Raw genomic sequence first — 16,859 nt, 5'->3', positions numbered from 1 at the left:
ACATATACTTAATGATTACTACGAAAAGTATGGGAATTATCTAGTACTTAACTTTAGTCTAGCTATAATAATAATATCGATAACGTTATAAGTAATTAGAATGATAAATACCTGCATGTACTATGCTCAATTGATATTATAAGCAGGTCTTTAACGTATTTTTATGTGAGATGAATAATAATTATGACTGCAGGCCATAATTATAACAGCCGATTATTTCGTAATAGTAGATGAAACGCATTCTTATTTAAATAAAACAATTTCATTTTAGTCCAAAGAGTCGACTGATTTTGAACTGAATATAATTTTCGTTACCTACCCTCGTATTTTTATTGTAACCCGATAACAACGATGAGTCTGGCATGTCCGTGTCAGACAAAATTCCCATAAAAATTAAGTAATATAATAAAAAAACTAGATAGTAGGAATTAAAAAAAAAACAATATATTGACTTTAACACTGTTTATTAGAATCAACAAAATGTTTACAGATGGTAAAGATTTTAAAATCTAACAATTTTAGAGTACCTAATTGGTATTAAGTAAATTAACCTGAGGATAAGGTCATACTGAAGTTATACCTATAATGACTTTATAATCAAAATGATTTGATCAATCTATCTAATACTGACGTTGCCACCCAGTCAGCTGGTGTTGGTCTTGGATAGATTCAATCGCAATAGCACATTGCGAAAATTATGCTCGGAATTTGTATTCGTTTAGAAAATTTAAATGCTGGCGGAAAAAGGGCTTACTGAAAATATTTAGGGATTATAATGAAAAAGTAAGAGATTCTAGTTTTAATTCTAATTGTAAGTGACATCTTTTTCGACAAACAGTTTTCGGCCAACATTTAAAACTTATAATTTTTTTAAGTAAAAAAACAGTTACCTTATTGTCTAGAAACATTTAACAGTTATAATTAAATGCTGGTCATTTTGCACAAAGGGTGATACAGTTTAACTTTCTTTTTTTAAATGTAAACTATACTACTATAATGCTGTTTTTTTTACAAAATGCCAGCTAATAGTGGCTAATCAGTTGAACACAAATGTCTAAGCTAAATTGACAGATCTAAAATAGTAGGGTCAGCAACAAAGCTAGGTTTGCACCTGTATTTACAAAGGTGAGGTGCAAACCTAGCTGTATAGAAAGGTAGCTTTGCTGCTTAGTCGCTTACACTGGCGAGTGCATACCTAGCTTTGTCGCTGTTTTTTATACTATCCTTTTTAGCAAGCTTTTTTTTAAAGTACTAAAAGCAGTACTATACTGCTTTTACACCTATCAATTTACTTTAGATATTAGTGTACGAATTAGCCCCTCTATCTAACTTATCCTTAGTAATTTGTTTGGCATAGAAAAATATTTATATTGATAAACATAATATCACAAAATCACATCGTACCTACTCGTGTAACATAAAAGTACCATTAAAGTTTAGCCTTTATTACAAAAGGAGAAAAGTTCTTTCCAATAAATTAGACACAAGTTTTTGAAATACGAATGTTTGGGAAGTATTTATTGAAACTGAAAATAATTAGGTTTTTTGGTTACTCAACCATTTTATAAAGATTTTGCGGTTAATTGAACAACACTCTCGCAATGCGTTTTTTATTGTACTGAAATTGAATATATAATTTGCAATTTTTAATTAATTCGTTTTGAAATGGACCGATCGATTTCACACGGCGTAAACTCGTATGTATGCGACTAATGTGGAGCCAACTTAACTGAGTGACGATTGCGAGTGCATTGCTAAAATAAACTCGTGTATGATTCAGTAACCCTCACATCATGTATTTATTGGTTGTAAGTTGTAACACATATTTTATTATTTATTATTTATTATAAGTTTTACACGCATCAACTGCAAAAAAAGTGGCTAATAGGAAAGGTATGATTTTGACAGGAGCAAAAAGGTCAAGTTACGTAATTTAGAACTCTTTTATGCGAGCTTTTGCACAGAACTGAGACATCGCCTTTGTATGTAGCCCGTCAAAAATATAGTTTTGGTACACGACTTTTACAATTCAGAGTGGGTATTAAATGAGGTGGTTAGGTCTGAATAGGGTCTTTTAAGATTCCAAGTGGCGGAAATCTTCCTCTTTGTCGAGATGCGCGTTGGAGCACAGATGTATGCGCATCGCGTGTGCGGGCATCGCAGGCGTGGCACAGAGCTTGCAGACAAGCTCCGATGACGATGTAGATGTCCTGGGTAACAAAATGTCTTCCTTATTTACTGGTATACGTAACGAACCATAAGAGTGAAGCCACACGATGCGTTGCCTGAGCGGTGCCGCTGCGTCTTCCTACATAGAAATCACTGTACCATGCTACACGATGCGTTACGACCTCGAGCGGCGCCGCACCGCACGCGCAACGGACTTGGGACCAGAGAGACGAGGCGGGGTGGTGGGTTGCGACGCCATACTGGAGCGCCGCCGCAACGCACCGGAAACGCATCGTGTGACCTCGACGTCGGCCTCCTATTCGGGGTTCCGGAGTTCGATCATGCGCACGCACCACTGTAACTTTTCGGAGTTATGTGCGTTTTAAACAACTAAATATTACTTTAATGGTAAAGCAAAACATTGTGAGGAACCCTGTATGCTGGAGATTTCTCCAAAGGTGTGTAAAGTCTGCCAATCCGCAATAAATTATGACCTAAACCCTTCTCATTCTGAGATAAGATCTGTGCTCAGTAGTGGGCCGGTGACGGGACGATGATGAAGTAACTTACCTTCCAACCAGCATCTTCAGCTCTTCATTCTCCCGCTTCATAGCGAGTAGCACTTCCCGAGGTAGCTCGTCTATTTCAATAGGCGTGTGGGGAGGGTACACCACAGCCTTTTGCAACATATCCGGGATAGTGATCTCCAGGAGGTCGTCTTCAGGTATGGATTTCCACTCCCATGCGTTCACCACACACTGAGGTTCACGACGCTTGCGTCGTTTTTGTAGCAACCTAAGTTAATTGTTAATTAGTTTATCTTTTCAGTTTCAATTTACTAGAATCTAGATAGCCAGCACCTTCGCCCGCGTATTAAAAATTTAAATAAATTAAACATGTTTTTAAAAATCCCGTGGGAACTCTTTGACTTTTCGGGATAGAAAGGATCTTATGCCCAACCCTGGGATGAAGCTATTTCTGTACTTTTCGTCAAAATCGATTAAATGGATGGGATGGGACAAAAAGTAGCCTATTGTGACAATATTGTGGGCGAACCCAATTTTGTTTAAAGTTTTGGTTAAGAAAAGGTAAAAATTAGAATGTCTTTTTGTTCACTTACTTCATAAGATCGTCTCGTATAAAATTTGGAATCTTAGGTCGGATATCGTCCTGGGTAGACGGGACGTCTTCACCTTCATTGCAGAACATAACGTAATCCATCAAGTAACGTATGTGGTTTATCTGCATAAGTAAACAAAATCATTAATCCATGGATCGTGAGGGCCAACCTTCGTAATTTTATAAAAGCGGAGCAGCACGCTCACGTAGCGCGACTTGTCGCCGGCTCACGAAGCTGAGGTGCCGTAAGCATGCACGGTACGTATACGTACGAGACCGATGTCGCTGACGGAGAGGTCCGCGTCGATGTTGACGAGTAGGTCGTGTTCCGGGAAGCGCGGCGACTCGTCCTCGTCGCTGCCCAGCCCGCACAGCACGCTCACGTAGCGCGACTTGTCGTTGGCTCGACGAAGCTCCGCCCTAGGGTACGTAAACCATCACTTTGAAATTCCGAAAACTGAAGCGCTTCTTAAAATCAATAAAATAAAACATTTTGCTATTTTACTCAGACATTCTGTGACCAAATTCTGCTCTATCATCTGATTGTGATTCTGATCACTGCTAACTACAGTACGCGGCCGAAAGTAATCGACCTTTTGAAGGTAGATAGCAGATTTGTAGAGCCTTGTCCCTGTCGTTGAGACCGACAAAACGTCATATAGGTGTGAGTGACAGAGACAACACTCTACAAAGCCGAAATGTCATTCTAAAGGATGTACATTACTTTCTGCCGCGTACTGTACGTCGACTTTTAGAAAGAGATAGCGGTTTTGTAGAGCATTGTATCTGTCGTTGAGACCGACAAAACGTCACATAGGTATACATATATACATATACCCTAATATACATCCTACTCTATGGGTATGAGTGACAGACAACGCTCTACAAAGCCGAAATCTCATTCTAAAGGTAGATGTACATTACTTTCTGCCGTGTACTGTACTCATCGAGATCAAATCAAAGCTTACTCTGGGCAGAACAGGAGCGAAATGATAGCTGGTAAGCCTCTGATGTTGGGAAGCAGGGTGGTGTGACGCAGGGTCAGCTTGCTGCTCAATTCGTTCTGACCCACATCGGCCGCTACCAACAACCTGCGGACGATAAAGTGCATTACTATTTACTATTCCATCGATAGTCGACGCATTTTAAACTGAGTCGTCGAGTTTCTCTGTCTGTTTCGCACGCACTTACAGGTCGTAGGTAGGTGTGAGCGAAACAGACAGATAACACGACGATTCAGTTAAAAATGCGTCGACTATACTATCTTATAAGGAAATATCTCTAAGACTAAGGCGGCGTCGCACCGCTGTTGGTTTGAGTACTAGGTGCCCGAGTGGCACCCAGCACTGTGTTGCCCTCGTCTATCTGCTCCCAAGTACATTGCGTGTGCGTTGCAGCACCGCATGACTTCGTAACGCATCGTGTGGCATGGCACAGCGATTTCCATGTATGATGACGAGCGGCACCGCTCAAGGCACCGCACCACCAACGCAACGCATCGTAAGGCTTCATTGTAAGACAAATGTGATGAGTCGAGTTGTCGAGCATATTCTACCTATCAGACGATCGTCAAACGATAAGACGTCCACGACCCAACATAGGTCTCTTGTAGGGACTTGTACACGCCACGATCTTGCGCCGCCTGAGCGACTCCCTGTGACTCGTTTCATGTCTTCTGTCCGCCTAGGAGGTCTGCTAATCGACCATGTCTCGGATCCATAAATATCATTACTGACAACATGCACTGTTCGAAGACTTTGGTCTTCAAGTACCGACGAATTTTGGACGCGAAGACATTTCGAAGCTGCTCGAGTGCTACCCAGCCGAATTGTGTGTCCTAGGTCTACTCGTCTAGGATTTCGAGTGCAAAGCTCTCAACAATTACTGGGTGGGGGTGAGATATGACATGACATAATTTTCTAGACCTAGAGAAGACGGAAAGCTTACATCGTTTGAGTATGTTACCTTTCGTACATCTCTTGAGGTTCTGTATCCAAAAGAACCGAATTCACGGAGTTCCATTCTACGCTAACCATTTTTTCACGGCTCGCATACATCAGGTTATGTAGCGCTGACTCCAGTGGGCTACGAAAAACAAATATAAGAAAACTGTCAAAAAATAAAATACTACCTATATTGATATTTTTGAGTCAAATTTAGGTCAAAAGTACGATTTTAGTCCTTATGTTAAAGGTGAACCGTACTTTCGACATGACAGTCGAGTCATTTTGTATGGACTACATTTATTTATTTATTTATATTTTTCATGTACCGAAATTGTAGTTACATAGTAGTAATAAATTAAGTTATATTGGAAATGCTTATCTCTTAACAAATTAAATATATCCAATGAGTAGACATAATACGAAAAAAAAATAGTTTTCACTGACTTTAAATTGACTAAAACCAGCTAAAACTTCACTATTCATATTTCATCCACACAAAAATCACAGAACAAAAGTCCCCCAGCGTTTTGGATGGTCTACAAACGATATTGGGTGATATGCTTTAGTGCCAAGCCTGATACCACCTTTTTTTTGAATATAAATAGGGAACAAACGAGAAGCCGGGTCACCTGATGTTAAGTGATTACCGCCGCCCTTGCATATTTGCAGCACCAGAGGAACCACCAATGTGTTGCCAATAGAGTTATATTTTCACCACTAACCTGTCAGGTCCCTTAAGGCAGGCGGCAGAGATGCACTCCTTGTAGTTAGGAGGTGCAATCTCGTGCAGATGATTGAACGCCAGCTCTGCTTGCTCCTTGTTCAATGCACGCTTCTGAGCCAAATTAAGCTCTGTGGCCGTTTGCCTAAGGTCGTGATTTAACTGGGGGCGAAATGATTTTGACCATTAAAAATATTTATTAAATCTACGACACTTTTTTGCATTAAGAGAAGGAGAAGAAAAGAGAAAAAACTGTTCAACGAGAGAGTTACTCCTTACCTTGCTGAATAGAGCTAAAAACATCTACTTTTCAACTTTCATCCATACTAATATTATAAATGCAAAAGTGTATCCGTCTGTCTGTGTGTAGCCTTTCACGGCCCATCCGGTCAACCGATTTTGACGAAATTTGGTACAGAGATAGCTTGCATCCCATGGAAGGACATAGGCTACTTCTTATACCGGAAAATCAAAGAGTTCCCACGGGTTTTTTTAAACCTAAATCCACGCGGACGAAGCCGCGGGCATCATATAGTTTTTCATATACGGGTTTTTTCAAATATCTTGCAATATACCAATTGCATAAAGAATACCATCAAACGGTAACAGAAACGTCTTCCATGTTACGGTACATTTTCGCCTAACGCGAACGTAGGCACGTTTAGCGACAGAATGGTCTAATATAAAAAGTATAAGTTATTGCGAGCAAAAGCAATGTATATACGTGTAAATACCTTGGAATCGTAACTTTCTTCGCAAGGAACTGCAAATCCTTTTTCCAAAAGTACCTTGTTCACGTTAACCTTTCCTCCTTCAGCCAACAATTCAATGGAAATTACTCCGTGAGCCACCGAATAAATCTGAAAATAAGCATTATTACATTACCCGGCCAGAAATATTGAACACCGACCTTTAGCTTTCGGTAGCGTAGAGCGTTGTCTCTGCCACTCTTTCCTATGTGACGTTTTGTTGGTCTCACCGACAGAGACAACGCTCTAGAAAACCGCAATCTCTCCATTTCATGCCGGGTACTGTATTGTGCAAGTTCATATTAGTACACCCCTAATTTAATTATAGTCCTTAATGACTACTCACGCGCCATTTTAACTCTATGGGTCAACTGTCATGTCAAAGTACGATTCACCTTTAAAATAAGGACTAAAACCGTATTTTTGACATGAAATTTGACACAAAAAGTTAAATGCCGCGCGAGGAGTTAAATTTTACGCGTTATACCTATTACTACTACCGGAACACTGGCATGTCCTCACAAGATGTGTGTATGGGTCACGTTGGGTCTGAGGTCTGAGCGAAGCCAATCGAGCAGGACAAGGACAACGCTATACGTAAGCAACATCAGTGCTTCTCACTCGCATGACAACAAGGTGAGGACCGAGTGACGCCAGCACGGCAGGACAAGTAGCCGTGCCATCACGTTGCGGGCGACGACAAAAGGGGATCCACACTGCCAATTTCCGACATTGTGGTAGAGCTTGTTTAAGCTGAAATGACGCGCCCCACTACCGCATTTACACACACAAGCAAATTTAAAATACGAGGGCAATACACATATAGAGGCTATTGTAATTGGCCGTTCAGTTGCCAGTATGACTGGACAGATTTGTTGCCGAACTTGTCATAATTGATCTGAACGCGCGCGAGAGTGGACGTAATGTTTCATATAACGCGCTTCTTTACGTACTAATGGTTTGTATTCTATGATATTAGTCTATCTTTCCTCTAGCGCTGATTGTCGTAGTTGAAGCGCGCTCCAACTTAGACCTAATCATTGCTTTCTTTAACGCATGATTGTCGTCAAGCGCAAGCCTAACATGCAATGTAGAACATTATCAAAGACGAAAAATGCCTCTCTTACCTTGCCCAGAAGCCTGCCTTTGGACACCATCTCAGTAAACAGTCTCACAGCATGCGGGCTCCACTGCGCATGTGCATGCAGTAAAGGAGCGGGCGCGATGTTGGTCAGCACACACTGCATGGCTAGCGGTGGAATGCCACTGCACTCTTCCGGAAGCTCCCTCAGACCGCAACTTCCCACGCGACCCATGCTTCCGTAGTCAATATAGGACACCTGTAAACATTTTCTTACCATCATCATCATCATTAACACATCGTCGGCCTACTACTGAGCACGGGACTCTTTTCATTAGGCTTTTGGCCATAGTCCACCACACTGGCTAAGTGCGGTTTGGCCAGTGTGGTGAATTTTTTTTAATTTATTCAAACCACTCAATAAGAGCAATGGAAATAGTTAATAGGAAGAAGAAAAAGTACATCAAAGATACATAGAATGTGGGACTTGTTTGATTTTGGCATTGTCACAAATGTTTGCTCCAATGTTGGTACCATACAAGCTTACCTCAACCATTTCCTTGGGGAGCAGGCGCGTAACTCTCGCGCGGAACAGCAGGGTACCATTGGCGTCGCTGTACGGAGCTGCGACCAGCGTGTCCACGGCCACGGAGTGCGTGTACGCGAGCAACGGCTTGCGGTTCAACGTAACTTGTATCATTCGCAGTTCCGAGGCTGTCGACTCGTCAGCGTATTGCACCCAGAAACGACCGATATTAATGAGCTGTCAGAATAAAATTTCATGTACGTGATTAACGCTGTTGCTAGCTGTAGTGTTTTATATTTTACTTTAATATGTATAATGCGAACTCGTCATCCTCACAAACTTCGCCATCCTCTGAAAACTGTGAAGTTTCCAGAGGATGGCGGTCTATGTATTTTAATGTACTCAACTGTATATTCTGTTCTCCTGCAGATCTCATTTCTCTTTTGATCACGAAGAGAAACTCCAATTGTGTAATCGAGGTGGATTCTAATTAATATTTTATACAGTAGCCCGCAAGAAATATTGCACATCGACCTTTAGAATGAGATTTCGGCTTTGTAGAGCGTTGTCTCTATCACTCATACCTATGTGACGTTTTGTCGGTCTCAACTACAGAGACAAAGCTCTACGAAACGATGTACAATACAATATTTTCTGCCGCGTACTACGTAAGTGATTGTTTATTGTTGCTGTCTGACTGTGAAGTGATTTTCGAAATTATTTCAACGTAAGCAAAGCTGATAATGGTTTAGTAGTGAAAACTTACCTGTGAAATTAGCAAGGGGAAGTGCGTATCATCAATCTCGGGTAGGCGCGGCACCATTTTGCTAATTTCCATATTATTTTTCTTCAATTCGGCGATCGCTGCGGCCAGCGCGTTTGCTTTTTCAATTCTAAGCAAACAGTTATTATTTGGCAAATTATTTCGGGTTTTATTCTACGAGAAAATTCTTAGGCTAAGACTGTATCAGACCCGAATCCGACAAGATTCAGATCTTTTCTAGATCTCGGATCGAATCCATTGCTTCCGTTTCGACGGAAGTTGCTTACGTATTTTTGAGACTGGCCATTCAACTTGACGGCTACTAGTACTAGTAATATTCTGATTAATACATTTCTCCGAATAGGACATATTCTCAGCTTTGGATAACGAAATTCGGGTGACGCAACCCAACATACAAATACTACTAAGGCTACTTTTGGATCGAGAATACTTGGAAACGGATCGGATACAGTGCTTAAAGTGCCTAAAAACGCTAAGGAACATACGTAATATGCGTATTCGTGCATGTGTGTGCGTGAGTGTATATGTGCGTTGAAATTTGTAAGAGTATTTCCAAAAGGAAAAGTGTATACTTACGGCAGCAATGGAATTCTTATATCCATTTTTAAGTGCCTCGCTTTGATCGCTTTGTACACCGGCAATACTACCTGACCAGGGATAGTTGGGTCCTACAAACGAAAGGTTTTTGATATATTATTACCAGCTACATATGAATTGAATATGAATTGTTGATTGTAGTACTTACACCACCCTTTTGATCACTTTTTAGGTTCTGATTGTCTTGGAAGGTCAAGAACACTTTTCTGAAACAAAAATGAAAAGTTTTAAACTGTTTATGAATTTTTATGAAAACCAAATGTTTGTGCGTGATATACTCGTCACGTGATATCAGTCGAACCCACAATCTATCATAATAATCAAATATTGAGGGTGGAATGCCATGTACAAACCCATCAGGCATTAGCTAAGTACATTTACTAGCTAATGCCTGATGGGTTTGTACATGGTGAAAATGAACTTTAGTTTTCAAGGCTAACATTGGCCAGTCACCAAAATTATTAAGCAAAATGGCAGAACCAAAAATATCTGAGATAGCATCATTTTTAGATCAATCAAAGAAAATAGACTATATAGGCAATACTGATAGGAATTTCACCTGTTATCTTCACTCATTTGGCTATCAACGGCCGTTTAAGTAAGGTCTGCTCGGGTGGTACCAAATTGGTCGTCAAGTATTGTGGTTCTAGCAAGCGTCTCAGGCGATCCAGGTGAGTAGTTTTTTGATATGTTTTTGTATGAATTCAAGGTTCAAATTATATGGTGCTCATTTTAAATCATAGCAAATCTTTTTAACTGAGAAATTCAAGCGGCTAATGTTTCAACCACTTACAAAAATAAAAATAAAATATATAAATTTTTTTTTTATTTAATTAAACTTTTACAAGTACTTTTGAATCGTCAGATGCATCTACCACTGGTTCGGAATGCCTTTCCTACCGAGAAGTACCAGCGAGAAACTCGGCGGGTGCTCTTTTCAAAGATTTGATATACAATATTATGCCATGTATAAAAATGTGTTTGCAATCCCGCGCGTTGCTGGAACGAGCTACAGGTCACGTCCACGCTCTTTTATCATTTAGATAATCTTCAATTGTGTAATATGATATGGCTATGCGGGTGGTCCCCACCCCGATTGCCATCGCGATCTCGGCGTGTCGCGTATAATATAGATGTCACTCTCCGGTGTTTTTTAACTGCGCAAAAAATCACATCAATCCGTTGCAACGTGATTGAAGAACAAAGCAACAAACCAAGAAACAAACACACTATCTCTGTTATAATTTCTGTGATGTAGGATCTGTAAAAAAAAAAAAGAAGTCTCACCGGCCGTTCTTGTCGAACGTCACTCTCGGCTCGTCACCTATTTGCTGAATCACTATATTCTTGATGGCCGCGGCATACACTTCCCCCGGCTGTCCGTCGGGGAAGCCCCTCAAGTACACAGAGTTACGAGGATCGAGGCCCCCCAGGGCCTTTACCGCGTCTCTCTCGCGGGCCTCGTCTGTTGACACTTGCACGAAGTATTGAGGGTAGAAAGCCCCGGCTAGTATGACCTAGGGGCAAAACAAAATATTTATAGGGTTCCGTACTTCAAAAGCAAAAACGGAACCCTTATCATCATAGGATCACTTCGTTGTCTGTCTGTCTGTCGAGAAACCTAGGGGGTACTTTCTGTTGACCTAGAATCATGGTAGTTAGGTCTTATAACACAAGTAAAGGAAAAAATCCGATAACCGTGAATTTGTAGTTACATCAGAAAAAAGTGTTCAAGTGTTTCAGTGTGAAAAAATTATTAACTTATCACAATATATACTCCGTTATTAACTTGCAGTGTTCCACGTAAAAGTATATCTTGTACGATGGTACTGAACCCTTCGTGTGCGAGTCATACTCGCTTTTGACCAGTTTTTTTAGCTTACCTTTAGTATCAAAGGCTGCTCATGTTTGTTCCAAGGTGAAATTCGGGTATTAGGATCGATGCCTTCCCTTGAAAGGCGCATCCGTATTTCTTTGACCATATCGTCGAGTTCCCTGAGAGATCGAATCTGGACATAGAAACGTCTTGCCCAACTGACTTCGCTATTGCCTGGCTGCTTGAAATAATTTTGCTGACGTAGATGGTTCCAGACCTACGAAAAAAATTTAAGACAGACTTTAAAAAAATAACAGGTAACCAGTCTAGAAAAAAATCCTAAGGCATTTATCGAACGCCCGCGACTTAGTCCTCGTAGATATAGTTCTTATAAAAAACTCGTAGTAACATTTGCTTTCCCGGGATAATAGTATCGGTCTTTCTTAGTTCTAATTAACACATACATACATATGTATATATTTTTCTTATTTGCTAACTAAATTTTTTCAAATTTTGATGAAGCACTAAAGAGTCTTGCGAGTAAAAATATCTCTCTACTACTTAATTGTGATGACCCAGAAATATTAATCGACCATTTAACAAATAAAATCAAAGATTCTCTTGATGAAAATACTAAAACTATACTTATTCCTAAATGTAAGCGAGTAATTAAACCCTGGATTACTCCAGGAATCTTGCGCTGCATAAGGCACAGAAATAAATTACAGAAAAATCTTCGTTCTGACCCTACTAATGAAACCTTGAAAAGCACGTACAAAAGATATCGCAATTTTTGTAATAATTTGATTAAAAAACTGAAACGCAACTTTGAGAAAGAACAATTAGCTAAATCGACAAAAAATTATAAAGCTCTTTGGAAGAATATTAAAAGTTTTACTCATCTGAATAACACAAAAAATAATAATACAGATCTGTTAAGTGTTAAGTCCTCTCCAATTGAGTCTGTTAATCAGGTTAATTCCTATTTTGCCAGTATTGGAAAAAGATTGGCTGAAAACATTATTCAAAATAATCCTCAACAGTTATCACCTAGGTTTGTTAGCTCGTCTTACTCCCACTTTTCATCTTTTGGCCTCCTTGACACAGATCCTAAAGAGGTTAATGCTGTACTTATGAATTTAAAAACTGGTAGTGCACCAGGTTGGGACAATATTTCAACGGAGTTCTTGAAATTGGCTAACAGCATCATTGCTCCTGTAATTGCGCATTTCGTTAATCTGTGCTTCTATAAAGGTATTTTCCCTGCGATCTTAAAAAAATCTATTATAACGCCTGTGCATAAGAGTGGTAACAGCGATGACGTCAACAATTATAGACCGATCTCGGTTTTACCAGCTATCTCAAAAATATTGGAAAAGTTAATTAACGTTAGACTTATTAATTATCTAGATCAACGTAATATTATATCTAACTCCCAATTTGGATTCAGACGAGGCAAATCTACAGAAGATGCTGTCACAGCTCTTAGCACTCTGATCGTAGACCAGTTAGATGGTAAAAATAAATGTCTCACGGTCTTTCTTGACCTAAAAAAAGCGTTTGACACCGTCTCTGTGCCCATTCTTATGCACAAACTAGAATCCATTGGTATAAGAGATAAGACCTTGTCTTTATTTTGGAGCTACCTAAGTGGGCGTACCCAGATGGTTAAGATAGATAAGTACATAAGTCAAGAGATAGACATTAGCTACGGTGTGCCACAGGGTAGTGTTCTGGGCCCAACCTTATTTATGATATATATCAATGAACTATGCAATATGAAGATACCGAATGGGAATGTTATCTCGTACGCAGATGACACTGCCATTGTATTCACCGGTAATTCTTGGGAAGATGTTCGTAATCATACCGAACAAGGGCTCATGAAAATTGCTAAGTGGCTTAACTTGAATCTCTTAACCCTAAATACAGAAAAAACAAATTATATGTGTTTTACCATATGTGAACGTTCCCAACCAGTCTCTAATTTTAAAATAAAGATCCATACATGTGCACAATTGGACAATAATGTAGACTGTAACTGTCCGGTTTTAAAAAAAGTTTCCACTATCAAATACCTTGGTGTGATGCTAGATTATCGTATGACGTGGTACTCACATATAGATTTAGTCTCAAATAGAATAAGGAAATTAATATGGATTTTTAAAAACCTTAGACATATAGCTTCCAAAAATATTTTGACCACTGTATATCTAACTCTTGTACAATCCATTATATCTTACTGCATAACTGTCTGGGGCGGAGCAGCCAAAACAAAGCTTCTGGAGCTAGAGAGAGCCCAACGCTCTCTTTTAAAAGTTATGCTCTTTAAACCTTATATGTTTTCTACTACTCAGCTCTACTCTGACTCGGGCTTACTTACGGTCAGAAAGCTATACGTTTTAAGCATAGTCTTAAGGAAGCACAAATCTTTACCTTTTTCACCTTCCAATAAAAGAAATAGATTTATTGTAGCAAAAACATCTCGAACCAGAACTGCTTTTGCTCGGAATCAATATTCCATACAATCAAGTTATCTATATAACGTGATTAACAGGAAGCTTAAAACATATCCACTAAAATACAACGCTTGCAAAGAAATTTTGAAAAAGTATCTGTTATCACTAAACTACGATGAAGTGGAATCGCTTTTATTACGTACCATATAACAACTATTGTAGTACTTACTAGGTTTATTTGACTATTTTGTTTAATACTCACATAATATAAGCATAGACCACGCGCGCACACACACACACGCACACAACACACACGCACACACACACACACGCACACACACACACACACACGCGCACACACACACACACAAATACACACATACATATATCTATCTATACACTTACTAACTCACACACGTTTGCTTGATATCGCTGATGAAATATTGTTAAGGCAGCTCAGTTCGGTGCTTTCTTCATACAAACGTAGGAGGGAAAATACAACAATATTCGATATTGTACGCACAAAACTAAGAATTATATCGATTTATCTCGTCATTATCTAGGTTCAATGATATCTAAAACATTGAAAAAAATATTGATTTAAAAGTTACGAGCCTCAAAAGATTCCTATTTTAACACTAAATTTATGTCAACTTTGGGCGTAAATAAATAAGATTAGGAATAGGAAAATTCTAAAAAAAATTATCATTAGACATAGTTTATTTATTCATTAGTTGAAATAACTTTACTTTGTAAACCTAAATTCAGTAGTTTTTTCTCAAAAATACTTTTCCCAAACTACTGTTCAACCCTTTTCAAGCGCTAGATTTCGGCTAAAATCATCATGCTTCTCACCCCAAAACATTAGACACCGCGCGGGTGGCGGAGGGAAGGGCCAGCCCAGCGGCGCGCGGCTGCGCGTGTAATATTGTGGTTTCTATGACGACAACTGTTGTTATTAATATGTTTTCAAAAACAAAAGTCGTAATGATTTTATAAAATTAATTTTTATTCAGTGGCTATGCAAATGTGTAGAAGATTGAGCAGAGCAGAGTCAATAAGTCCTTCAAATACTTATTGCATTTTGTACATTGACCTCTGGAATTTGAAATTTGGACACCAATTTTATTCATTGGTTTATTGACCTGACTTTGTTGTTGAGGTCCTAGTAGGGATATCTACTCGTGTGGTCCTAGTACAATAGGTAAGTAACTTTGTTTAGTTATTTATTTTATCTAATTTTAAAAAACCGGCCAAGTGCGAGTTGCTCGCGCACCAAGGGTTCCGTACTCAGGTATTTTTTTGACATTTTGCTCCATAAATCAAAAACTATTATGCATAAAAATAAATAAAAATGTGTTTTAGAATACACACAATACAGTAAAGCCCTTTCATATAATACCCCACTTGGTATACTTATTATACATTGAAAATTGAAAATACTAATTATTTTTTCATTAACACACTTTAATTTTTTTTTGTAAGTTGTAATCACAAATCTATGGTTTTCGGATTTATTCCTTTACTTGTGCTCTAAGACCTACGTACCTACTAAATTTCATGATTCTGGGTCAACGGGAAGTATCCTATAGGTTTGTGTGACAGATACGACACAGACGGAGAGACGGACAGACAGACAGACAACGAAGTGATCCTAAGGGTCCCCTTTTTCCTTATAAAGTACGGAACCCTAAAAAGGTACCTGTATATGTATAATAATATATATAGGTAGGTAGGTACCTACCTGGTGGTATTTCTTTGTATTTTTAGGGTTCCGTACCTCAGAAGGATAAAACGGAACCCTCTGTCTGTCTGTCTGTCGGTCCGTCTGTCCGTCCGTCCGTCTGTCCGTCCGTCCGTCCGTCCGTCCGTCCGTCCGTCCTTCAGTCCGTCCGTCCGTCCATGCGTCTGTCGGTCCGTCCATCGGTCCGTCTGCCCGTCCGTCTGTCCGTCTGTTCGTCTGTCTGTCTGTCCGTCTATCTGTCTGTCTGTCTGTCTGTCCGTCTTACAAATAAAGTACGCAACGCTTCGTACAAATAGTACTTTTTTATTTATTATAATAGGTAGTTATAGCGTAGGTATAAGTAAGCGTAGTGTGGGACGCCTTCCAGCACGATGGACCGACGATATACAGAGGCTGGCGGGAAGTGGCTAGGTGAAGAAGGCTGAGGACCGGGTGTGGTGGCGCTCTTTAGGGAAAGCCTATGTCCAACAGTGGACGACCGCAGGCTGATGATGATGGAAAAAATCACGTTGATCCGTTGCACCCCTCACACGTCCCTATCCGCCTTCTCCACTCCTGTCACGCTGGCGAATAAGTTTGGAATAGAATAGGATTTCGATGGAGTGCGTGGATTTTTGTGAACGGAGTTCAACCATGCAGTCGTGGTTTGGTACAATAGTAAATGGTACAATATTAATTCACCAACAACAGTTCCTAAAACCCATAGAATAGGAGTGCAGTACCCTGCAGCATCAGTATTGAAGAGTTGGAACTTAAAGTTCAATAATGGTATATATGTTTGGCATCTACAATATTATCTCACAATCAACAGTGGCTTAGGAGTGCAATACCCAGTACCCTGCATCATCAGGGTTGAAGAGTTGGGATATCGAGTTGAATTATGAAGTCGTTGCTTGGTACCTAAACCAGAGATAGTTTATTCTAAGCGTACCTTTAATATCAATTCAACATCAACTATTCCTAAAACAGCTGATTGAAATCCAAAAGTACAAAAGCTACCCGTCATTATTATGATGATGGTTGAGAAGTTGGAACTTGAAGTTTTAACATGTATGGTTTCTAACAAAAAAGAATGAATGAAATCGGACTACGCGTTAATGAATTACAGCTCAGTATACATTTTAACTTTCAACCCCTCTCCTAAGGGA

The 16,859-nt window shown here is 39.5% G+C and overlaps 1 protein-coding gene across 1 annotated transcript in view; it reads right to left on the bottom strand.

Annotated features, from left to right (window-relative positions):
• Positions 1 to 447: 447 nt before the first annotated feature.
• Positions 448 to 16,859, bottom strand: part of spn-E (spindle E) — a 36,554-nt gene continuing 20,142 nt past the window's right edge. The window contains exons 12-26 of the mRNA XM_034978193.2: positions 11,576 to 11,785; positions 10,980 to 11,209; positions 9,841 to 9,898; positions 9,672 to 9,763; positions 9,078 to 9,204; positions 8,333 to 8,548; positions 7,832 to 8,044; positions 6,690 to 6,815; positions 5,957 to 6,117; positions 5,254 to 5,373; positions 4,257 to 4,379; positions 3,561 to 3,708; positions 3,290 to 3,411; positions 2,740 to 2,964; positions 448 to 2,210 (exon numbers count right to left, since the gene is read on the bottom strand). Of these exons, the coding sequence (XP_034834084.1) occupies positions 2,075 to 2,210; positions 2,740 to 2,964; positions 3,290 to 3,411; positions 3,561 to 3,708; positions 4,257 to 4,379; positions 5,254 to 5,373; positions 5,957 to 6,117; positions 6,690 to 6,815; positions 7,832 to 8,044; positions 8,333 to 8,548; positions 9,078 to 9,204; positions 9,672 to 9,763; positions 9,841 to 9,898; positions 10,980 to 11,209; positions 11,576 to 11,785 (2,307 nt within the window). The 3' untranslated portion in view covers positions 448 to 2,074. The remainder of the gene's footprint in view (positions 2,211 to 2,739; positions 2,965 to 3,289; positions 3,412 to 3,560; positions 3,709 to 4,256; positions 4,380 to 5,253; positions 5,374 to 5,956; positions 6,118 to 6,689; positions 6,816 to 7,831; positions 8,045 to 8,332; positions 8,549 to 9,077; positions 9,205 to 9,671; positions 9,764 to 9,840; positions 9,899 to 10,979; positions 11,210 to 11,575; positions 11,786 to 16,859) is intronic.

This window comes from Maniola hyperantus, chromosome 18, assembly GCF_902806685.2.
Source record: "Maniola hyperantus chromosome 18, iAphHyp1.2, whole genome shotgun sequence".
NCBI classification, from domain to species: Eukaryota; Metazoa; Arthropoda; class Insecta; order Lepidoptera; family Nymphalidae; genus Maniola; species Maniola hyperantus.
Note: the sequence above shows the minus strand (reverse complement) of the source record. Positions and strands in the feature narration are given on the sequence as shown.